This window comes from Staurois parvus, unplaced genomic scaffold, assembly GCF_062004578.1.
Source record: "Staurois parvus isolate SC_StPar_1 unplaced genomic scaffold, SC_StPar_1.0 ptg000096l, whole genome shotgun sequence".
NCBI lineage: Eukaryota > Metazoa > Chordata > Amphibia > Anura > Ranidae > Staurois > Staurois parvus.
In genome coordinates, this window is record NW_028317892.1 from 15,490,151 (window position 1) to 15,515,674 (window position 25,524).

At 40.8% G+C, this 25,524-nt stretch overlaps 1 protein-coding gene across 1 annotated transcript in view; it reads right to left on the reverse strand.

Annotated features, from left to right (window-relative positions):
- SNX30 (sorting nexin family member 30) overlaps positions 1-25,524 on the reverse strand; it is a 71,771-nt gene that overhangs the window by 17,842 nt on the left and 28,405 nt on the right. The window contains exons 2-4 of the mRNA XM_089670926.1: positions 12,863-13,051; positions 8,756-8,866; positions 3,472-3,630 (exon numbers count right to left, since the gene is read on the reverse strand). Coding sequence (XP_089527052.1) covers positions 3,472-3,630; positions 8,756-8,866; positions 12,863-13,051 — 459 coding nt within the window. The remainder of the gene's footprint in view (positions 1-3,471; positions 3,631-8,755; positions 8,867-12,862; positions 13,052-25,524) is intronic.

Sequence of the window (25,524 nt, forward strand, 5' to 3'; positions counted from 1 at the left end):
ACATCTTAAAGTGAACCTGTCAAGTTATAAAATTGAAAAAACTGAAGAGAGTCCAAAAGTGCACTTGTTTTCAGCTCTGTTCACACTAGTGCAATTTCAGATGTGACAAAATTACATGACAATGGAAATCACATTGTTTTCAATGGTGCCTGTTCACATCAATGTAACTCAGCATTGTGTGATTTTAAAAGGTTCCGGTACCACTTTTGTGCAATTGCAGATCAATTTTTGTCCCGTAGAATATATAGGCCTTACCAAAGTTGCATCCAAGTTGCGCTACATAAAATCACACTGAAATTTGGATCAAAATCTGATCACAACAGTGTGAACCTAGCTTTATAATGACAGATTATTATGCTGTTAAGCAGACTGAATGAGAAAAAACAAACAGCATTTTCCATCCACACAAGCAAGGTGAATAGAGGAATCCTCCATGCTGGGACATTGTACTCTGACAGTGGGACTCTGATCAGTGGGGGCCGGCTGACCAAGAAAAATTTTCCAGCAAGCATGTTCGACAAAAGTCAATCTAATGATCAATGTCCATCAAACAGGCATGACATACCTAAATTTGTCCGGTCCCTGCTGAAATGATCCATCTTTGGCTAGCTTAACTATTTCATCTCTGGAATATTTACCTCCCTTCATGACCAGGCCATTTTTTGCAATGTGGCACTGCGTTATTTTAACTGACAATTGTGCGGTCATGCAACACTGTACTCAAATTAAATTTATGTCCTTTTTCCCCACATTATAGAGCTTTCTTTTGGTGGTATTTGAACACCTCTGTGGTTTTTACTTTTTGCGTTATAAGCAAAAAAAAAGACTGACAATTTAAAAAACAAAAAAACCAATATTTTTTTATTTTCTACTATAAAACCTATCCAATAAAAAAATTAAAAATCTAAATGTCTTCATAGAGTTATGCTGAAATATATTATGCTACATATTTTTGGTAAAAAAAATCCAAATAAGGAGTAAATTGATTAGTTTGTGCAACAGTTATAGCATCTACAAACTATACAAACAAATTAGTGCAGTGCCTTCCAATTACCAGAAAAAAATAATTGTAAATATGTACACATAACAAAACTTACATAGTCTGGCTGAACAAAGACAAAAGTTCATCCAGTTCAACCATTAAAAAAAAAAAAAGTTATAATCCTATACACAGTTGATCCAGAGGAAGGCAAAAAACCCAGCAAAGCACAATCCAATTTCTTCCTGATCCCCGGAGGGGCAATCCAATTCCCTGGATCAACTTTACCTATAAATGTTAGTATCCTTTTATATACCTATAAATGTTAGTATCCTTTTATATTGTGTATCTAAGAAAAAATCCAGGCCTATTTTAAAGCAATCCACTGAGCTGGCCACAACCAACTCTTGAGGGAGTCTATTCCACATTTTCACAGCTCTCACTGTAAAGAAACCTTTCTGTATTTGGAGATTACATTTGTTTTCCTCCAGATGTAAAGAGTGCCCCCTTGTCCTCTGTGATGACCTCACGGTGAATAACTCTACACCGAGTTCACTATATGAACCACTGATGTATTTATTCATATCCCCCCTTAATCTCCTCCTCTCAAGAGAGAATAAATTCAGTTCCTCTAAATCTTTCCTCATAGCTGAGCTCCTCCATATAGAAAAACTAGTGCATAATAGTGTATATATAAAGTACCATATATTTTGATGTAATATAATCTTTCCATATTGTATCTTCACACGACATATAGCAGTGTTCCTCCACCAACACCCAAGTTGTGCTCTCACCTGGAGCTTTTTGAGCTCACATTATACAATGTTTTGGTCACACCACACCTGTGTTCTCTAAATGGGACAAAGTAAGATGCAGGTTCCCCTGTCGGCACTCCTTCCCACAACAGGCTTTAAATTTTGTCAACCTTCACCTTCTCCTCCTCTCCCCAGCGAAAATGCCACTCACATGCTTTTGGTGCTAAATCGCACCAGATGTGTACCGCATAAACTTCCTCCGTTTTCCTATACTCTGACTCCGTGTAGCGTTGTGATGTCCATGCTGACAGAAGAGAGACCTGTGTTTACACACAGGTCTCTCCCCTATCAGCTTTGCCGGCGTTCACCGAGACCCGGCCGGGAATCGCTGGCTGGGACCTGGTGACTGACATCCCCAGCCGCCAATAGCGTCGAGGGTAGGGCGGTGCACGTACCCAGAAATTCAAGGGTAGATGGCAAGTGGTTAAAGTATTTGTGAAGGTATTTTTTTTTAACCTCTTCCCTACCGTGCTATAGACGAAAGACGGCTACAGAGCGGTTGTCTAGTTCTGGGATGATGTCCATGGACGTCATTCCAGAACAAGTCCCCTGCGCTCCCCCAGCGCCTCTGGTGATAGCTGTGTCCTACGGACACAGCTGATCACATGATACGGTAAACGGCCAATCACAGCGGCCTTTTACCACGTGACCATGTGCGGGTAAATACAGTTACCGGTTATCGGCTATACTAGTGATAAACAGCAATTGTCAGAAAAGTGATCGGCACGGATTATCCGTGCCCTGATGATCAGTGCCCATCAGTGCCACCCACCTGTACCCATCAGTGCTGCCCACCTGTGCCCATCAATGCCACTCACATGTGCCCTGCAGTTTCACCCAGCAGTGCTACCAGTCAGTGCAGCATCATCAGTGCCCATCAGTGCACATCAGTGAAGGAGAAAAATTACTTCTTTGCAAAATTGTATAATACAAAAAAAAAAGAAAAACTTTTTTTTTTTACTCTTTTTTTGTTTATAGCGCAAAAAATAAAACACCCAGTGGCGAGTACATACCACCAAAAGAAAGCTCTATTTGTGTGAAAAAAATTATAAAAATTTCATATAGGTACAGTGTTGCATGACTGCGCAATTGTCATTCAAAGTGCAACAGTGCTGAATGCTGAAAATTGACCTGGGCAGGAAGGGGGTATAAGTGGTTAAATACCAAACATGCCATACTTACCTACTCTGTGCACGGGTTTTGCTCACAGCAGCCCCGATCTCCTCTTTTTGGGTCCTCAGCTGGCACTCCAGGCCCCAATGGTCTGCTGAGTGCCCCCAGAGCAAGTTGTGCATGCTCGCTCCCAAGCCACCTCTGTGTTTCTCGCCCTTACCCCCCGCTCCCTCCTCACTCGCTGAGTGACAGCAGTGGGAGCCACAAAGATGCAGAGACAGGGAGAGCTTCTGCTCTCATGCACATTGCTGGATGAGGATCAGGTGAGTATAAAGGGAAGGGGGGGGGGACTGCATACTGAAGGTTTCAGCCTTTAAAACCACTTTAAAGGCATGATGTGAATGTAAAAAGCTGTGCAAACTACCATTGCTATAAAAGATAAAAAAAAGTTTTGGCTGGAATTCAGAACCTTTTGGTAGCAGCCAAAAAAGTATAAGAGAAAACCCTAGAAGAGGGTAATCCACCTTTTTCACAGAACTACAGAGTCGTCTACTGAATGCCAACCTTAGATGTTAGAAAAACATGGAAGTGCTCATTGAAGGAGAGAACAGGGTGGTCTGCAATCCTCTTAAGAAACTTGTCCAAAGCTCTTCTTCTGGTCTCCACAAACTCTTCAGAAAAACGGTCCACTACGCCTTTCACTACAAATTTCTCTGGAAGAGGCTGAAATGAAGACAGAAAACCACAAGTTTGTAGCAATACACATACAGTCAATATGAACAGTGCAAACATCTAGAGAAAGACATGACAACATCCATTTATAAGTAACTAATTAAAGGAAACCTTTAGTGAGAAATAATGGAGGCTGCTAATGTTCATTTCATCTCTAAAAACGTTAGTTGTCTGGTCATCATGTTGGTCCAATGACTTTATAGCTCAACTCAAGGCAACAAAAATAACGAAAACAGTCTTGTTTTCCTTTCCTTCAGGCTCAATTCACACTTCTGCAACTTCAAAATCGTGCGAACATCGTAAGTATGGCATGTGTTGGCATGTTCGTGCAAACAGTCGCACATATACGAACAGTACTCATTGGGAAACATGGGGTGTGACTTGTCATGCGACTTTGGACCGCAAAGTCGCATGACAAGTTGCATTAGTGTGAATGGCCTCTAAGTCTGACTTTGTAATCTACATGATTGTTCTGGGTGAGTGTCAAGGTCCTACCTTTTCCCAGAGGTTATGTTACTCCATGTGCTGGCATCCATCTTGGATTTCTGCTGAGCATGGTGGGAATCTTTTATGCCTTCAGGTCTCTGAGGTCCATCCCCCAGAGGGGTGTGGCTGATTACATATAAGCCTGGGGCCCGCACATGCTCTTTGCACTTGTGTCTTGGTGTTGCTATTACTCTGTTCTGACTCTCGTGACTCTCCTGGAATCTGACTCGGCTTGTTACTCGACTATTCTTTGTGTTCTCCTTTGATCTGACCCTCTGTTGCTGAACCCGGCTCGTGACCTGTGATTCTCGTCTGCTGTCCTGTACCGTTTTGTCCCGTTGTTGTCGACCCGGCCTGCCTGACTATTGTCTTTTCCACCAGCTACTCGCCATTGGCGGTGGCCATTACCGCAACTGAGGTGTCTTGGGGGCCGCGAACTGGTTCCTGGCTGCGTCAAGTCCATCCCCACCATCAGGGGCCCTGGTGAAGGGCAGCCTGGGACTTAGACTCCGCGCCCTGAGGGACTTCGGTCTGTGGGTGGTGGTTGTCGTCAGCCAGTGCGTTACATTGTTATTAGACCTGCCTGTCCGTTCCTCAGCTCCTGCCCTGACAGTGAGTGACCCAGGGAGGCAGGCAAGCAGCATTTTTACACAAAACTGGCAATGGTAGTCTGAAGGGTTATCTCGGTACAGGTTCTGTCTAATACCAGTTCAATATATAATGCACAGAAATGATGTCAGTTAAAGCTCATCTAAACCAAGATTAAAACATAAAATTATTGAAGCTTGCCAGTTGTTAGATGTACTTCAGTGTGTAATTGGAGTCTTAGTGCGTCCTGGAGCGACAGATGCAGCATCCAGCACTGCTCTAGGTTGCTTGTCAAAGTGTATGGCAGGCTGCAGTGGTAGCCATGTTCTGCACATTTAGGGACAAGGGTCCGAGAGCGTTCAGCCCTAGCCAACTGCTGCCTGCTATAGGCTTTCACAAGATGCCTGCAGCATTGCTGGGCGCTGCCCCTGTCCCTACTAAGAGATAAAATGCCGGGAGAGACACACTGCTCCTAGATGGCCCAGTGTGCAAGAGATCTTGGTGTTTACACACACTTCCACAAATCAAGACTCATTTCACAATGCTTGCAGGCAAAAATAAAAAGGAGGAAATATTTCACTTTGGTTAAAGGACTTTAAACTGCTAATGTAATGTCATTTAAAAAAATATAAAGAAAAGTGCATTAAAGCAAAAGAGCAATTTAGAGAGAGAAGGATTGAATGTGTAAAACTATTTCCAATCCTTAAAGTGATTCTAATGGTTCACTTATTCTTTAATAACAAACGTTATACTTTCCTGCTCTGTGCAGAGGTTTTGCACAAAGCAGCCCCAAACCTCTTCTTCTGGGGTCCCCCACCACTGCTCTGGGTTACTCCTCCCTTCTGAGTGCCCCCAGAGCAAGCCATTTGCTATAGGAGAAACTGTGTGGGCTGGGGGGTTGGGGGCTAATCTTGAAAGGTCTTTAAAACCCCAATCCAAAAAAGCTGGGTTACTGTGTAAAATCTACATAAAACACAGAATGCAAGGAGCATGCAGAATGCAAGGATTTGCAAATCTCATAAACCCTTATTTTATTCACTTTAGAAAATAAATCAAAATGTTTAAACTGAGAAAATGTACCATTTTAAGAAAAAAAATAAAGTAATTTTGAAATTGATGGCAGCAACACATCTCAAAAAAGCTGAGACAGGGTAGCAACAAGCTAAGTGGTACCAAGAAGGAAGAATCGGAAGAACATTTTAGAACTACTTTGGTTAGGGTAGGTTAACTGGAAACAGGTCAGTAACATGATTGGGTATAAAGAGTATTTAGAGAGTCAGAGTGTCTCAGAGGTAAAGAGAAGAAAGTCACCCATCAATGTCAAAATTACCTTATTTTTTTCTTAAAATGGTACATTTTCTCAGTTTAAACATTTGATATGGTTTCAATTTTCTATAGTGTATAAAATATGGGTTTATGAGATTTGCAAATCATTGCATTCTGTTTTTATGTAGATTTTACACAGCATCCCAACTTTTTTGGAACTCTTGTATCTTAAAAAAAAAAAACCTTAAGCCTTTACAACCACTAATAATTTATTTAAACTGGGATGTCAGACTGTTTATATGAAAAGAAAGCAAATAGCCTTGTCTTGGACTGTCAAACTGTCTGACTGTAGAAACTTAGATTTTACACTGGTCAATAAATGCAGCATTTCACAACCAGCGATGAGCAAACTGACTGTTGCCAATACATGTTATTAGGAATGCACTGATATATTGGCGGCCGAAAATAGTTATTTTGCCAATAGGAAAAAATGTGCCAATAATGGCCACTGAAAACGTTTGTTACCAACGGTTTTACCACGTTTAGGGTGTGTTTTTCATAGGTCATGTGACAAAAAAAATGCATCAAAAACGCAACACGTGTGCATTTTCAATGCATTTCAGGCCTGGTTCACACCAATGCAATTAGCATTTTGTCTATTTTGCAGTGCGTTTTGCGTTTTTGTACGCATGTTTTTGACTTTTTTTATGCATTTTATGTTCTTTGAATTTTTTTTTTGGGGGGGAAGGGACACGACTTGTTGTTGGGCAGATAAAAAATATGCAACGCATCAAAAAGGCAACACGTGTGCATTTTTTAAATGCGTTTTCAATGCATTGCAGGCCTGGTTCCCACCAATGCAGTTTGCGTTTTGTAGTGCCCCTAATTAATAACAATACCAAAAAAAAAAAAAAATCAGCAAATTTTGCTCTACATTCCCAAATGAGCTTGTATTGCCAGGCCAGCACTTACAAACCAGCTGGCTGTACAGCTTGACTTGTGAAAAGCCAGTTTAATTACAGGATTGCGGAAATTAACTAATATAATTAAGGAAATATATGTAATGCGACTCCAACATTCATATTTTGGTGTAAATCAACAGATTTCTACTTTGAGACACTTCCAAAGAACGACATCTAAAACACACCTATTTAACTGGGAGCAATGCAATAGTACAGAGCTCATAGAACATCCCTATCAAATACAGTGATCATTCAATTGTTCATGTTCAGTAAAATTGCATGCTGTTTTAAAACAGACACATTTTTATCAATTCAAGGAATCTGGGGCTTATTTTTGGAATGGGAGTATAGCCATGGGAACTGCTCTACTAGTCAGCATTTTATCCTCCATCAATCACCCCCAAAAATAAAATTCCCTAAAATAATCCCTAAAAATAGAACCACTTTACTAAAGAGAGACCATACATTTCAAGTGACACTAAACATTTTTTTAAGATATCAAAAAGAAAGTCTAGATATCATATAGTTTGCTTCCTTTAAAATGTGCCTTTTTTCCTTAGACAGTCCCTGTACTGCTGCCTCTCTCCCACCACACCTCCTGTTTGCAGGTGTCTCATTTATTTAGTAGGCTGCCAAGGAAATACCTGTGTGTGCACGCTGCCATCCAGGGCTGTGTGTGTCTGTTGAAACACACAACGCCCAGAAAGCCACAGAACTGCTCCCTTTCCTTAGACGTCTGCTGAAACCAATTGCTCCCAAACACTCACAGTCTACTCTACAAATCGGAAATTCACGGAACACCACGACTGTAAGGCACAGTAGGTAAGTGTTTTGAGAATAGGAAGGGTTGTAAATGAACTGGGACTTTTTTTTTTTTACCATAATGCTGTAAATGCAGTACGTTAATAAAATGATTGGGCTTTAGTACTACTTTAACTATACCTAAAAATTAGTTCTTGACATGTAATCCCTTCTACTTAAAACCTAACCCTGGTAACAAGCTCCTAAAACCTAACTATTTCCAACATAATCCCGAAAAGGAGCTGAACACGAACCTAAATTGTTGTAAAGACAGGACATTTTTAACCTTAATGCATTTCCTGGATTAATGTAAAAAAATGCATCATTGCTTATATCCTCCCCCCCCCCCCCCCCGTTATACTTACCAGAGTACTATCTCAATTCAGAAGGGTGCCCAAATGCAACAGCGCTGCTTTCACTTCCTCTCCTCAAATGGGAACCATTGGCTCCTGCTGCTGTTAATCAAATCCTGTGATGAAGGAGTGATAGGCGGGGTCAAGCCAAACTGTGTGTGTCTATAGATACACACAGCCCAGTTTGAAAGAGAACTCACAGGAAGCAGCCTTCTATGGTGGGGCACAGAGAAAAGGAGAATTCTAGAAGGGACCCCAGAAAAGGGGGTTTAGGGACTGCTCTGTACATCCTGTTTATTAGTTTAAGAAAAATTAAGCTTTACAACCACTTTAAACACAAACTAAGCACTAACGATAACCCTTATTCTGCTACATGCTCATCATGGAGGCCTCTATGTAATCAGTCCCAAGCACAAAGCATGCAGCACCAAAAGAAACTGTCCCAATAAAAAAAAAATTGTCAAAATTGTAGCTGGGCTCCTTATACATACATCAAATATTTAAACAATTCTTCACTATGATATATAATAAATCAATAAAAAAAAACTAAATACATAGTCACACTAAACACCGAAACATGCAGAAGCATCAGCAAAACTTAGACTCCTTAGGTCACTACTTCTGCACAGCTTATCCAAACAGCAGCAACATACTACCTACGGGAATGAAGTGAGTGGGCTGGGTTTCTTCAAGTTTATTCTTCAACCAATCAAAGTCCTGGTACCTTCGGCGTATGGAATACTCAGGGAAGTCAAACTCTACTCGTGTTGTCTGGGAAAAAAAAAAAAGGGAAAGACACAGAGGTTTTTTTTCTCAACTTACATCAACTGTGTTTTCACAATCCATTCCTAAATGCAAATATGCAAAAGCTCTGTGATGGTGCTGACCAATTATTATCGTTCTGATCCTTCCCGTAAGCACTGCACAGAGAAGAGAGGGGACTTAAAATTCCCATACCACTGCACCAGTTGCATGGGCAATGACAGCTCTGAATCCTAGGAGGTGGTAAGTACAGCGGGGACCAGGAGAGGGGGGGCAGGATGTACGGTGTTCATTCACCTTTTTCATTTTGTTCTGTAAAAGGTAAGCCAACACTTTAAGCTGACCTTGCATTAATAGATTTTTTTTTTGCTCAATCTGTGGGCTGAACGAAAGCATACTAACAGATTCCTCCATCCATACTGGGCTGGGCTAGCTTACAGCTGAATACCCAATTAGTGCCTGCAGCGGATTGGCTGAAGGCTCCGTTCGGCCAACAGTATTTGGACTAGCTCCTTCAATGAAGGTTGATTGAGTGACCTGGCATTGTTACAATTTTGGTTGTTTCCTCTGAATTCGTTGAAATTCTAACAGTGCATGACCAGCTTGAAGCCTAAACACTATTCTCCTGGAAGGAGACAGCAGCATTAAAAACATGCAGAAAGCTGCATTTTTTAAACACAAATAGGCGCATCAAGCATTTTGACATTCATTCATTTTAATGTCCAGAAAAATAATTTATTATGGCTATGCTGTCCCACTAACAGCCGACAGCTAGCTAACAAAAAACTGACAGAAGCAGCATTGTGTTTAATTCCAAAACTGAATTTTCTTCTGTGAACAGATCTGTAAAACTGCAATACAATCACATAAACTGAAGTTACAATATGCTTGTACACATTCCCCTCAGAAACCCAAACAATGGACACATTTCTTACAAACAGCTACCTACAAATCACATTGAATACACTGAAATGCAATCTACTTTCAATCTTTTTATTATCACAAGTACAGAGTTCAGAAACAGATAATTTAGTAAGAGCAAGAATCAATACCATAATATTTATTACAATAGTTAGTATGAGGCCGAGGCCCTGGCTCACATTCATGGGAAATAAAGGGGATAACAATGGCAAATCATAGGCAGGAAGACCAAAGAAACTGTACATTACAGTGTCAGGGTCCCCTAGCAGGAGTACTACCTGAGAAGGTCAAACTACGATCAGGACTAAAGGGCCCAGGCCGTATCTCCAATATATACCACGACTCGGCCCTGAAGAGCCAACTAAAATAAACCGAAATAGGCCATAGCAGATAAAAGAGAAAACGAAAGGAAACAAAAAAGAAAGAAAAGAAAGGAAAGGGGTGGATTCCTGGAGGAGGGGAGGAGTATGGCTCCAGTCTGAAACTCCAGAAAGGAACCTCTATAAATCCACATGAACATATTTTTCCCAAGGTTCCCATATTGCCTCAAATCGTTTGACAGCATCAGTGAGCACACTAGCAAGCTGTTCGTTCAACACTATCCAGGAGACCTTATGTCTGTACAGTGACATAAAGACCGTATGTTTTTTCCAAGATAGGCCATATCATGAGCTTGGATGCTAGGAGCATTAAAAAAAAAAAAAAAAAAAAAAAACACAGCTCTTTAGCGTGGTAGGTCCTCCACTGGATCATCCAAAAGTGCAATACGGGGTGACAGTAGGACCGGGGGCCCAGTGACCTTGCGATCAGAGAAAAAAACTCTCTATTCCAGAATCCATGTAGTTTTGGACTCTCCCACCAGAGATGATACATCGAACCCAGTAACCGTCAGCCCCTAAAACAGAGGGAAGTGGAAGTCAGATATAGCCTCGAAAGCAGAGCAGGGACCATATACCATCTAGTCATTACCTTTATATTTTCTTCCTTAAGGGAGATATTAAGAATGCCTTTATAGGCCAGGTGGAAAATAGATCTCGCCTCCAAGAAAGATATAGAGCATTGGCTTTCTGAGTCCCAAGCACTCATATAGGTGAACTTACCAGTGGAAACAAGCAGCAGCCTGTAGATTGTCAATATCCCTCCCCTATGGCCTGTGTCCTGTTGTGCACTAAGATGCATAAGCAGTAACTGCGGGATTATTTGTTACTGCAGAGCCTAGAGAGCGCAAAAGGTGTGCAATTTAAAAAAAAATGAAATGTTTCAGAGAAAGGCATTTTTAGTTTGGATTGATAATGCTGTAAGGTAAAAGGGCCGCTAGGAGTGAGAAAATGACCTAGTCGGTAAAGGCCCTTATTTAGCCACCACCGGAAGGCTTCAGGTTCAAGACCCAGAGGGAAAGCAGGATTATTGAAAAAATGGGTTAATGCTTTAAGGGGGGATTATTCAGCTCTTTGTCCCAGACACTCAGTGAGTTTGACAGGGTAGGGGCTAGGATTGGCATTCGCAGTTGATGTGGCTGCCATTTGAGAAAGTCCAGAGGGACCAAGTTTAGCTGCACTTCGTTCCATAGCTATCCAGTCTGGTTTTTCAGAGTGGGAATATACCACTGAAAGTTGAGCTACCTGGGCAGCTTGGTAATAATGCAACAAGTTGGGGAGACCCAGCCCCCCAGCCGTTTTATGAGCAAAGAGAACCTGTTTGGATAGCTTGTGCCCCTTACAATTCCAGATGAGGCAAATGAGTTTGGCTTGAAATTTAGCCAATTCCGAAGGGATTATAGCGATCGGCAATGAGCGGAAATAATATAGATATGCGGTAGTAATTTTAATCAAATGGATACTGCCTAGGCAGGATAGATCTTGAGTTGTCCAAACCCGTAAATCCTCTTCTAGTTTTTTTTAAATAAATGGTGGATAATTGAGCTTGTACAGAGAAGATATAGAGGGTGTCAGACGGATTCCCAAGTAAGGGACACTGAAATGCAATCTAGCGATGTATGTGACTTTAACACGCACAATGAAAGGACTTCCAGGCATATGTGTATCAAAGGGAGGAGGGAAGCCTTCACTGGTGTGTTCTTCTGGAAGATAAATTGGAACTGGACTGATTTGTGAGTGAAACTTCCGGTTTCAGAAAAGAATAAACTGCAATTGCAGTGAACGCCCAATTTAATACAATCCCTACTTAATACAATGACGTGAATACAGGACGATGGCCTTTGAAATGAACGTTCAAGCACTGAATGTCTCTAGGGGTTACACCTCAGTCACACTACTCCAATTTCAAATTCATATAGTATTCTGACTTGGGATGCGACTTGCAAGACATCTGCGGCGTAAAAGTTGCACCTAAAGTATTGCATGCACTACTTTAGAAATTGGTGCGGCTCCGACCAAGTTGGAATCGCACAGATATGACCGCTGTAACTGCGGAAAATAGGGTGCAACTTGCCATGCAAATCTCTAAACGCTTACGTGTGTATGTACACATAGGCTAACATGAAGTGGTGTTATAGGCAGGGGAAAAAAAAAAAAAAACCTCAAATGCCCTCAAAAGTATTTTTTTTTTTTTTTTTTACACCAAGTGTGTGTGATGACAGCTATTGTCATTTACATGAGTGGGGAAGAGGTTGACATTCAGAGACAATATGCCTTGGCTTTCATTTTTTTTTTCCTAATTCTTTATGTTGCCATAGTACATTCAGAAACATACGTGTACAGTATATTTGTAAACATTTTCAGTGATAGATTTCCATTAGCATTCAGACATGGGGGAGAAGTACAAAAATAATATACTTTAACATGGCAGAAGACATATCGTCCTTGTATGTTAAAAAGTGTTGATGAAGTTGGAATGGCCCAATATTAATCCCCGACCAACTGCTAAACACAGCAGTTACTACTCAGACGACAGTGCAGATTCTCCTGATTTTTCCAGAGCCATGGATTACATGCTCATTTACCTTTTACAAGTGTCACTTTCTTACTAGTTGCTGCTTAAGTGCTAATGGATTATATTTGATAATTTAAATAGCTTTTACTTTAAATAACATTCATTCTTTCAATCAGTGTTTCATTGGTTTACCTTGGTCATAATACGATAGGTTATATAAGTTTCCATAGTGCACACATGCTTCTTTGGGTCATCAACAGTAACAAAGAGGTCCCTTGTCTCTCCATCCATGTCATCATCTAGTTGTAGCCTGTTAAGAAGTGAGGATGATGATGCTGGACTTGAAGTATCTGCTGGGGTACCATTGGGTAAACTGAGATCCTATAACAAGACACAAAACAAATATAGATTATGAAACAAAATGCAAAATAAATCACTGTACATTAAGCAGCATCAGGCACTGGTACCTTACAAATTCAAAAATCCGGAAATCTTTGGACTTTCTACCATAGGACTGTCAGTGTTCATAATACAGTATAAACACACTCCCTCCCTGTATCTAGCTTCAGTTTGGTAAAGGAAATAACAAGAGAGGACAATGCATAAGTCAGCAAAATACCCACAACAAGGAGCTTGTTTTTTTTATAGCTTGAATGTGCCTAGACTGGAGCAAAAAGGCACAGAAAATATGGTTTGGTAAAGTTCTAAATGACCGTAGAAAGACTACCCATTACATTAACATAATACTGCTATGGAATTATTAATATATAAGATTTATATAGCACCAACAATCTGCGCAGTGCTTTACAAACTTTACTCGGGTAAAATAAATGTGTCATGGCTAAAGGAGAAGTCTTTGTTGTACAGAAAAAGGCCTGCATACATATAATGGTACAACACAGTGTCAGGCCGTCAGAAAAGCACGAAGAACAATATACCCATCCTTTATGTGACCAGCTTTACTGTACAATGAAATGACTAGTTGCTATAACACAAGTAAACACCATTGAATTCAAATCAACAAATGAAAAGATAAACCTTAAAGTGTTATCAAACCCAGGGCCCTGCATTTACTATATCTGGTTTCTCACAGTACACAGAGCAGGGAAAAGAAATTATTGTAGTAAATATAAAACTGCTAAAAACCTTTTCGCATCAGCAATATATAGCAGTCTTGTGACTTCTATCAGTGTCCAGCTAAGCACTGGGTAAAGCTTGCAGGAGGAGTTTTCATTCTCCTCTGTCTGATAACAGGCTGCTAGTCCCCCTAACCCTCTGTCTGGACAGTGCCGATTGGCCCTGTGCCGATCATATGCACCCTCCAAAAAATAAAAAACCCTTCTAGTATTTAACACCAAACTGAGCATGTGCAAAGTGCCTCCTAGGGCTCTGTACTATCAGCAGATGGATTGGGGACTGTGGAAAAAGGGAAGAATCAGGAAAACCGGAATCAAACAGCCTTTTTACACAATGAAGAAGATTAACCCCTTAGGTTCCACAGTGAGTATAACAAGCATGCTTTACTGTATATACAGGCTGATTTTACTGTTGTAGGTTTAGTAATACTTTAAGCTTGTCAGTCAAGACCAGTATAGGTGTAGGTATTACAGGTTGCCTTCTATTTAATAAGTTATTGAACAAAACAACATTATTAGTGGGCCTGTGATTTATTTTCACTTTATTAGGGGCACAACTTTTCATACTTCAGATTTTCAATTGAAAGATATTGGGTGGTAGGGGGCCAACAGAGTCCCCCACATAGCAAATTTCACATATTGTATTGGCCAGCTTTACCAGCACAGGCAGTTATCAGGGCATAGCCAAGAAGTTTGAGAAATTCAAGCCCTGGAAACAAAGAAAAGCTAAATCAGAGAGGAGCAAATAATAGGCTTTTTGGATATTGATGGTAATAGAAGCCTCATTTATATATGAGATTAATGCCAGTTGCCCCAAGCTCCCAGCATATTCCTGTGGCTGGATTCACAGGTAGTGGCAGACAGATGTGGCCGCTCCGCCTGTACAATGACAGGCTGACAGGGGCCACCGCTATCTAGGTATTCGCATGTCTAATTGCCTCTAATTGCCGGCAGTTAGGCCAGCCATAGATGGGTCAAAATTCGACCGATTTTTCGTCCGAAAATCGTACCCAAGAATAATCGGCAGATTTTCGCTCTGTTAGTGGGTCGATGGCACCAGCCAATTTTTGTGGTTCCTCCCCTTTTTGGTGATCGGGCATGTTGGAATGTTTGTGAAAAACTACTAATTTTTGACTCAATGATTGTCAAATCGTACGATCATTTTCCCGAAAAGATTATGCACATGAGCAGTGACCTGGAAGGAACAGAAGTTTCGCCTGTTATATGAGGTTAACTTTATGGTCGGCTGATTTTCTAAATCATTGATGGCACCATCGAAATACCGAGCGAACTACGTTTTCGATTTTCAGACGAAAAATCGTTCGGAATTCGAACCATGTATGATCGCCCTTAGTTGCAAACGCTTGCATTCAAGGGTGATCATCTGTCCCTAACTGCAGGTAATCAAACTGCTCTATGTGTGATTACATAAGAACACTCGGCGACAGCGGGGGACACTTTTTTGCTTCGTAAAGGCTGAGCGGACGCAACTATCCTCATCTACTCATGAATCCAGGTGCAGGAATACACTGGATACTTGTCGCAACTGTCACTAATAGCATGTGTGCATGAGGCTTTATTTTGAAAGTTTAAAATAGCTGACCGCTTCATTTTATAAAAAGTATGTAGAACAGTTTCTACTAAGCAAAAAAAATAAATAAATAAATAAAAATCACACTTCCTCTAAACTTTAAACATTGTCACAAGACTGCTTGACCTGGTTCTCAACATTCATGTCATTGAACAAATATATTTCAAGTATACGAAACAAGTATACGAAAAACCCTACCAACTTCTTTTAGCTCCCATTTGGTCTGCTAGATATACCATATTTTTTTTTATATATAGATTAGTTTGAGGAGTACCAAAAAATGCATATGATCCTGCCAGAAATCATGTGAGCTGATAAATTCCTGGACAGTCTGCTTATGCTGTTATCAGTTAAAGAATAAGTTCACCTTTGGAACATGTTACATCCGTTTTTAGGGTGGAACTTGTAACATGTTCCCATATCTGCAGCCGTGCCCTTACAGATAGTATGGGGAAACTTCTCCTGTGAATGAGTGCCTACAAGTCCCAGAAGCCTTAGCGGCTGTCGGCTTGTAGTTTTCAATCAACTACCACGGAGCTGTGGAGCAGGGTGCAACATGTTCCAATAGCGGCAGCTGCCACCCCCCTCCCTCTGACAGATTAGTATGGGGGGACTTCTCTGTTCCTCTTTCTGTCAAATTTGAATACAACGTGGCCATGCAGAGCTCCGCCCACAAGGCAAACATCATTCATTCACTGACTTCCGTGGATGAATGAATGAACTGCAAAGTCCCGGCAGCCTTAGCAGCTGTGGGCTTGTAGCTTCCCCTCAGTATATCTGCTTGCTCGTACATCACATAGGGCAAGCAGATATTCTGACAGGTCTGCAGGAAACCTGTATGGCATCAGCGATCTACTGATCGCTGCTGCAATGCTTTACAGGCTCCTTTGGACAAAAATAATAAATGCACATTTCTTTACCTGCAAAAAAAAAAAAATGTACATTTATTATTTTTGTCGAAAAGGTGAACTTATCCTTTAACATTATTCCGACCTATCTCTGAGGACTACAGAACACATCTCATTATGTTATAGAGAAGAGGAGAGGGGGAGATATAGTCCTAATACACTCCATAGACACAGTACCAAGAGTGAGTGTTGGGGAAGAAAGTGTGTTACTGGCAGGATTAACAGGGGCCAAAAAAATAAATAAATAAAGCAAATGCAGATGTCACATGCACTGAAGCATGCTATAAGAAAGTAGGTATTTTGCATTTGCAGAGCAGAGCAGGCACTGGCCAGAGAGGGATTACTTTGACACAGTTGGTCAAATTAAACACATATTGCAATGTACCTGCAATGATCAAAAATACCGGTTATGGAAAGTTTGCTAGAGAGAGTGTATAGCATTATGCGGAAGGTTCATTCAGGACTTTTTATATGTTATGATTAGAGCTACTAAATTAATCTCCGACTGAGAACAAGGCAAAATTACATAGCTGTCATATGACTTTAATGTGGTTGCAGTGTATTGAGAAAGTCTGAAGCAGTCATCCCTGACCCATAAGCAGCCAGACTGTATCTGCTGAAATTGCAGATGCTGCAAAACCTGTTTCTGGATTAACACGGCTGATATGCTGAGTATTAAAGTTTTGAATTTACCATCTGATTCCAAACAGCAAAAAATGGTCCATTCAAACAACACCACTGAGTAGAAATCCCTTAGTAAAGGGGTATCTTGAACCTCAGCTAAAATGGAAATATGTAAATTTAAGGCGGTATTAAGCCCAAGACCAACAAATGTATTATATTACAGCTTACCAATCAATAGATGTGGTAGCTGCAGTGTTTTATTTTCTTTGGCTATTTCCCTCTGTTTTCATCTGGTGATCTGGCCAATAATACACCTATTGTATTAGAGTGTCCCCACTCCGGATGAATGAGCACAGGAGACACAGCAGACAGTGACATTGTCAGTCTGGGGGGAGAGGAGTGTTAGATGTACCAGCAGATTTGAATACAATAACAAAATTGAAGCCAAACTACAACTCACACTTTATAATTGGTTGCAGCAAACTTTTTCCTTTTAACTCACCTCTACCAGCAGTAAATGGTTTGTCTCATGCATGCAATATGCTTGAGAGCTTGGCTTTTGAGAAACAACAGACTTGCTGGCTAGATTACCAGATGAAAACAGGAAAATACAGCCATCACATCTAAGAATTGGTAAGCGGCAACATAATAAAATGTTTGCTTTGCAGGTTAGTATTGCTTTAATTTGACAGATTTTATGACAACTCTAAAGTGTATAAAAGTTCCAACTAAATAAATGAACTCTGGTTCTAAAAAGCCACCATAGCATTTCAGAATAGACATAGATTTTTTTCCCTGACTGTGCACACAAGATTTCTGCTGCCAATCATAGTGTAATTAACGGAGAGCAGAGGGCTGAAGAACTTATTGGCGCATTTATTTTTAGCTACACTGCTCTCATGTGGGTGACAAATTGTTTAGTTCCCAGTAGCTTTTAATCCTGTATGTAAGAGAGACTGCGGTCACAAGAGTGACAAGGTAGGGAAAGGCAGCCATTTATCACTGCCCCTTGCAGGAAATAAAAACAGGCAAAAAAGGACTGTTGCACTCTTGTAGCTAAATGACTATAGATGGAAAAAAATAAAATAAATTTAAAAAAAAAAAAAAAAGGGATTATAACTTTCTACATGCCAGTGTTCAAAGTCTCATTCTTGCACATTGTTGCAAAACTGCAGTTAAATGCCGCATGAAGGCAGACCAATAGCCTCATAGGTAGGGGCACTTCATGTTTCCATATAAAAACACAAACAAAAAAAAAACCTAAAAAACCAAAACACAAACAGTATAGTACAGAAGATAGCCCAAGCAGTACAAGCTAATCATGGTTTAATATCCTTTTATCTCTATAAGAATATGTAGCTTAAAAGGAGAAGAAGAAGTACAGCCAAAGCTCTTTCACAGGAGTTCGTTCTGCACTCCTGTGAACCGCTGTCAGCTGACGTCACTCAGCCGGTTCCTGGGGAGAGATCCCAACTTCAAAGTCAGGATCCACCCTAGAGTCTGGAACGCCACCTGGCTTAGCCTCGCAGCGGGTAGAGCAGACAGTGGTGACTGACAGTTCTCAGCTGTGAGAACTCAGCAATCAGGGGCCATGTGATCACCAAATCCTCCAGCATTGAACAGATGTTGCATCCACCTAGGCAAGTATAACTGGGCAAAAAAAACCCTACTTTGCTTTTAAAAGAGCTCTCACCAAAATGTTTAACATTTTTTAAACCCCCAAGGGAACAAGTGCATATAACACTTGTTCTGATTCTGATGGCCCCATTACAGAGTAAAAGCACAGCTTTATTTCTAATACTGGCTGAAGCTCCACCCTAGTCTCAAGCCCAATTTATGGTCATTGCTGTGGGGTGAGGTACGGCCAGAAATGAGCAGCCGTCCCCTCTTTAAATGGTCCATTCAAACATCACCACTGAGTAGAAATCATTTAGTAAAACGGTATCTTCAATTTCAGTTTAAAATGGAAATATTTAAATTTAAGGAGGTAATAAACCCAAAACCAAAAAAGTGTATTCTATTGCAGTTTACCAATCATTAGATGTAGTGGCTGCATCAGTTATATTTTCTTTAGCTTTCTCCCCTCTTTGTTTTCACTTGGTGATCTAGCCAATAACACACCACCTGTATTAGTAAGACACCACTTTAGAGGAATGAGCACAAGACACAGCATCATTGTCAGTCTGAGGGGCAAGGGAGTGTTAAAATGTATTATCTGATTTAAATACAAATACCAAAATGAAGCCAAACTGCATCCAACATTTTATTATCAGTTACAGCAAACATTTTTTTTCTTTTTGGGATAAATTAATAAAGAAAAGCCGATAATTTTAAATCACCCCCGTCAGCAATAAATAGTCTCATACATGTAACCTGATACATTCTGATGGAGAGCTTAAACTTCTGTAAAGCGGCTGTGTTGCTGGCTGGTTCATCAGTTGAAAGCAGATGTGATGGCTGCATTTTGTTTCCTTTTTATGCTTTCTTTCTTCTAAGACTTGGTAAGCTGCAATAGAATGTTTGCTTTTGGGTTTAATACTACTTTACGCTAACTGGGTATTTTACTAGGACTCATGTACACTGAGCATTTTAAAAACACTGGTAACGTTAGTTGTAATTTTTCATTAGCGTTTACACACGTTCTTCCGTGTTAGCGGTTTTTATGGCTCAAAAATGCCGGTTTGCCGTGGTTTACCAGTGTTACAGCATTTTTACAGCTAAAAAACAGCTTTTGAAATCCACTAGTTCTGGGGGGTTTTTCCCAACCAGAAAACGCCCCTGCCAAAAACTGCTCATTAACCGCTTGCCTACTAGGCAATTTTGATCCCCTTCCTGACAGGCCAATTTTCAGCTTTCAGTGCTGTCACACTTTGAATGACAATTGCGTGGCCATGCAACATTGTACCTATATGAAATGTTTATTTTTTTTCACACAAATAGAGCTTTCTTTTGGTGGTATTTCATCGCCACTGGGCATTTAATTTTTTACACTATAAACAAAAAAATGTAAATGGTCTAATTTCAATTGGTAGTAATAGCTGTAGATTGCAACTCCTTAGGTGTAAGATGATCAGTAAAGGACCGGGGTGACTCAGAATTAGTCTCAGAAGCCACCAAGGTCACAGGTAAAACAGACACAGAATCTGCAGGAGAAGATGCCGGAGCACACTTATGGCCTCTGTGGTCAAAATAAGCAAATAAACAGGTAATTTGAGCCATAAAGAACCTTAAAAACTTCAGGCAAAAGGGCCAAGGAAGCGGCAACACCTGATGAAGTCCAAAAAGGAGTCCAATGATGGAACAGACTCAAGGAGCAGAGGGGTAAACAGGATTCCAGGCTGCAGGTGCAAGCACCATTAGGATGCAAGCTGTCAAAACCCTAGAACAGTTTGTAGTGTGAGCTTGGGTCAGATTTTATAGCGGGACTGTCCCCCGTGTCTAGAATCAGACATGTTGAAAGCATGTGGTAGCAGAACAACGTAGGGCTCAGGGTACGAGGTGAGGCCTTAGATACTGACAAAACCCAGACAGCTACTGGCAGTTAAGAGAATAACCATAAGTACTGAAAGATAAATAACCCTAAATAGAAAAACTAATGGGGCTTTGAAGGCATCATACCACAAAATTAAATATTCAAAAAAGTAAGAACATTTTGAATATTTAACTTTGTGGTATGGTGCCTTCAAAGCCCTATTTGTTTCTCTAGTTAGGATTATGTATCTTTCAGTGTCCGATTATAAAGGGTGTGGCACCAATTAAATCCCCTTGGCAAGGTGGGAGACCCTTATTGTGAGACTCCTTCTCCCTTTCTTTTTCTTCTTTAATACAATGACCATAGGTAATTGAGTTTCCATGTGGCTCCTTGCAAACAAGAGCAGCATTGGCAAAATTTTTCTTCAACACTACCTCATGGGAAGGAACGCAGCACATCTGTGCAACACTCCAGCAAACAGATGGGTTCAGTGCTCAGTCCCACAGTGTTAATCCCATCCACAGCAAAACCAGCAACCTATGTAACAGGGCAAGCACTAAGGCAATGCCAGCGACTCGACCTCAAAAGCTTGCATTAATGTGTGCATTTACAAAAGTCAAAGAAACTCGTGTCCCACTTGCAGTGTCGCTCATTGTTAATGGCACCCCAAACAAGGCAAGCAGATGTGCACTATTTGTGAGAAAAAAAAAATCACAACAAACAAGTGGTTAAAGAAAGCATGAAGCTCGAAACTCAAAAATCTGCATGAGCTACTTTGCCGCAATTGTTGCGCATAGAGGGCAACCCACTGAAATGCAGCATGACAGAAAATGAAAAAAAAAAACCAAATAAACAAAAACACACATAAGCGCAACACCTGGCATTGCGTTTTTTTTTGCGAATGGGGCAAGCCCATACATTTATAATTTTTTTTTTAATTTAACCACCAGGTAGAATGAAAGAAATGATCTGATTCTCCCACTGTGCTATTGTGTTCTGACGGCAGGAAGCTTTCCCGACCGCCAGAATACAATGATCAGTGCTGCCGGCTATAGCCAGCAGCACAGATCAATTTGGAAAAACCCAACAGGCTTTGTTGTACAGAAGTCAAACGGTACATCGAATTCTGTACAACCATGATGTCAATACATGGATCAAAATTTGTCCTGTCCTTGCTGAACCATCCAAATTTTGATCCATCTATAGCCAGCAGGAAAGAAAGACAAAGATGCAGATTATTTGTCTGGGAATCTGTTGAAATGGATTTGCAAGATAGAGATATGAAGAAAAAATGCAGACTATAAAAATGGCCAATAACAATGAAAAAGTGATTAAGAGGCAATTTGTACATGTGTTCGGAAGCCTTGTCATATGACACAAGTCAAGCTACAGGGAAAAAAAAAAAAAAAAGTTTGTATGTATGAAAATCTAAAAAGAAAGCACAGGATGAACCTTTATCAAAAACGGAAGGATGACATGATTTTGACTATGCATAATAGATTCAAGGTACTGTCAACTACGAAATATAACAATCTAATCTATATGAAAAAGTATTAAAACCCAATGGAACTTTTAGATTAAGTTAGCTAAATACATTTCAGCTGCTTCAAAACAAAATGTTGTGCAAAGTGTTGAAGTTTGTTTTCTTTAAAAATCAGCCACAACCTAACTAGAAAGACTGTCACCTGCCAGCATGCTGTAGATCAGGGGTCTCCAAACTTTTTAAACAAAAAGGGCCAGTTTACTGTCCTTAACACTTGAGCAGCCGGCATTGTGACCATCGGGAGTAGAAAATGTCACAGCATCAGTTGGAGTAAACAATGTCCCATTCTTGGTGTCATTGGGAGGAACTGTGCCCCATCACTGGTGTAACTGGGCCCCATTGTTGGTGTCACTGGAAGGAATAGTGCCCCATTATTGGTGTCATTGATAGGAATAGTGCCCCATCGTTGATGTAATTGGGAGGAATAGTGCCCCATCATTGGTGTGATTGGGAGGAATAGTGCCCCATCACTGGTATAATTGGGAGGAATAGTGCCCCAACACTGACTTCATTGGGAGGAATTGTGCTCCATCATTGGGCCCCATTGCTGGTGTCATTGGGAGGAACTGTGCCCCACTGTTTGTGTCATTGGGAGGAATTGTGCCCCATCACTAGTGTCATTGGGAGGAATTGTGCCCCATCATTGGGCCCCATTGCTGGTGTAATTGGGAGGAACTGGGCCCATTGTTTGTGTCATTGGGAGGAATTGTGCCCCATCACTAGTGTCATTGGGAGGAATTGTACCCCATCATTAGTGCCATTGAGCCCCATTGTTGGTGTCACTGGAAGGAACTGTGCCCCATTGTTGTTGTCATTGGGAGGAACTATGCCCTATTATTGGTGCCGGTGACTGAAATAGTGCCCCAAGGGCTGAATAAAAGCAAGCAAAGGGCCGCATCTGGCCCCCAGGCCGCAGTTTGGAGACCACTGCTGTAGACTCTTGCTCTCTGTGCAGAAGCAATGGTCCTTCTGCAGTGGTCTGTTACACCCCTTGCAGAGTCAGTACCAGAGGTCTCCAATCAGCAAGTAGCATGAGCCCTGCTGACTGCAGGGCAAGTGGTCTGACTCCGTAATGGGCGTGTTGAACTTCTGCAAAAGAGAGATCACGCACAGCAGGGGTCCATCTTTGCAGGATGTTGGTAGATTAAGGCCTCATTTATACAGTCCCTGAGGCCTGTAAAGAAACAAGCTGTTTATGTGGCTGGAGCTACCTGGGGCTGCATGCAACCAGTCTGTTACTGAATGGGGACACGTTACAGATACAGCTGAAAGTCCAAATTTGTTCCATACAGCCACTGCGTCCCCATGTAGGAACGAGTTACAATTCTGCAGAGCACATGCTAAGCGAAGCAGAAGTGCTCATGTAATGTCAGGGGTGTGGTAATTTTTGAAAAAACTACTTGTCCAGGGACTAAATCGGTGCCCCAATCTACTTATCCCTCATGAAAATCTACTTGTCCAGATAAAAAAAAAAAACATTTTTCAAACAAAACCGTATTTAAATCGGAGGTGATTTTAGGAATGTCTGGGGCTTTTAAAAACAAAAGAGGCTTTATGGTGACTTAAACGTGTAATATTTTTAACATTGCGCTGTTTATCTCCTCCTCCCTTCCCTGTGTCTCTCCAGCACCGCAACCGGGGACTAGCAGAGAGAGGGGAGACCTTGCAGTGTGATGAGCACCGATTGGCTGCTCTTCAGGAAAGGGTGGGGCAGGGCTTATATTTTATCCCTTTCGCTGCCAGAGCCGTTTTTGCGTTTTTTGCACACATTTAAAAAATCATTTTAGGCCTGAAGATTACATAAAACCCCCAAACACTATATATCTTCTGAAAACAGAGACCCTAGAGAATAAAATAGTAGTAGTTACAATTATTTATCTCGCATGATTTTACAGCAAAATTTTTATAAATAATACAAGCAATTTAACTTTAGGGCACAAAAAAAGCAATAAAATTACCCTATTTTTTGTAAAATATAAAAGAGGAGGTTGCAGTGAGTAAATAGATATCCAACTTGTAAAACCTTAAATTTGTGTGCGAAATGGCAACGAACTTCAGTACCCTATATTCTCTATAGGTCGACACTTTTTAAAACTTTATAGGTCACCAGTGTAGTGTTACGGAGGAGGTCTGGTACTAGGATTATTGCTCTCATTCTGGTGCGCGCGTGTTGATTGCAATACACATGTGATGTGTATTGCAATCAACGGTTTCATGCATAGGCACCCCAGCGTGTGCTTTTATGTTTGTACATGCGTATATATGTGGGGGCCTCAATATATTTTTTTTTGGGGGGGGGGGGGAAATGGTATGTGTTTGGGTGTAACTTTCATTTTTTACAATTAAAAAAAACAATTTTTTTAACTTTTTTTTTTTCAATCACATAGTGGACAAAGTCCCCTATGTGATGATTTTTGGTTACAGGTTCTCCGAGACATCCAAGGTCTAAAAGACCCTGCATATCTCCCCTTTGCTCCACTGAATGTAATGAGGTGCACATCACACCGTATTACATTCTTTCCCGGGGATTGCATTACAATCTCTCAACGGGGACCTGGAAGTGACATCGTAACGTTACTTACGGGTCAGCACAAGAAGGAGAAGGGAGTGGACTTGTTTGCTCTTCTCCCTCCTCTCTTGCAGATGGCGAGCTGGGCCCGCAGATTGGCAAGCAGAGCTCTGGAAACCTCACAGAGGCTGGCACTGTGTGGAAGCAATAGTCAGCATTGCTGCTGACTAATGCTTCCACCTGCTTGCCTGCAGCAGGGCTAAAGGTAGAAAAAAACTACCTGCCCGGCACCCAGAACCACATGTCCCAGGCGTCAGGCGATAGGAATCAAACTTTCCTAACTATAAGGATTATGCTGATAGAAGAAAAGAGCAGAGACAAAGTGATAAAGTAGGGCTGTGCTGTGTGGTAGAGCTTTGTACATTTTTAGAACTGGGTAAACTGAAATACAAAATACTTTGGCAGGTAAAACATCTCATTTGCTCTACATTATATCAGATAAAAAGTACAATGACACTGGATTTTCAATAACTTTCTGAAGTCTCAACAGAACTGACTCTGCTCACCTCTGCTAGGCTTTTGAGCATCTATATAGAAAAAAAAATGTGTCTGGTTTGCTATAGCAATGGACAAGCTCTACACTGACTGAATTCTTCCTACAAAACCACTCATTGTGAAATCCCTGGAACATACAATGACATTTCCTGCAGTGACATGGAACATTTCACATACAACATGAACAGTCTACCTGACTACACCCTAAAAAAAAAAAAAAAAAAAAAAGAGTAATGGTAATTATACAGTGCTTTACAAATTCAACACTCTACCTAGAAAAGCAAGCCTTGCTAGTCAGGTTATTTGTTATCTCTGATGCAAAGCATGCTCACATTTAAGGCATTCTTAAAATTAATGCGTTGTTGGGCACATACACTAAGGTTTTTTATATTTCCTTATTAAAGTGTTACTAAACCCAGGAACCTGCATTGACTATATCTGGTCTCCCACAGTACACAGAACATGCAATTATTTTAGTAAATATAAACTGCTAAATACCTTTTCTGATCAGCGGTT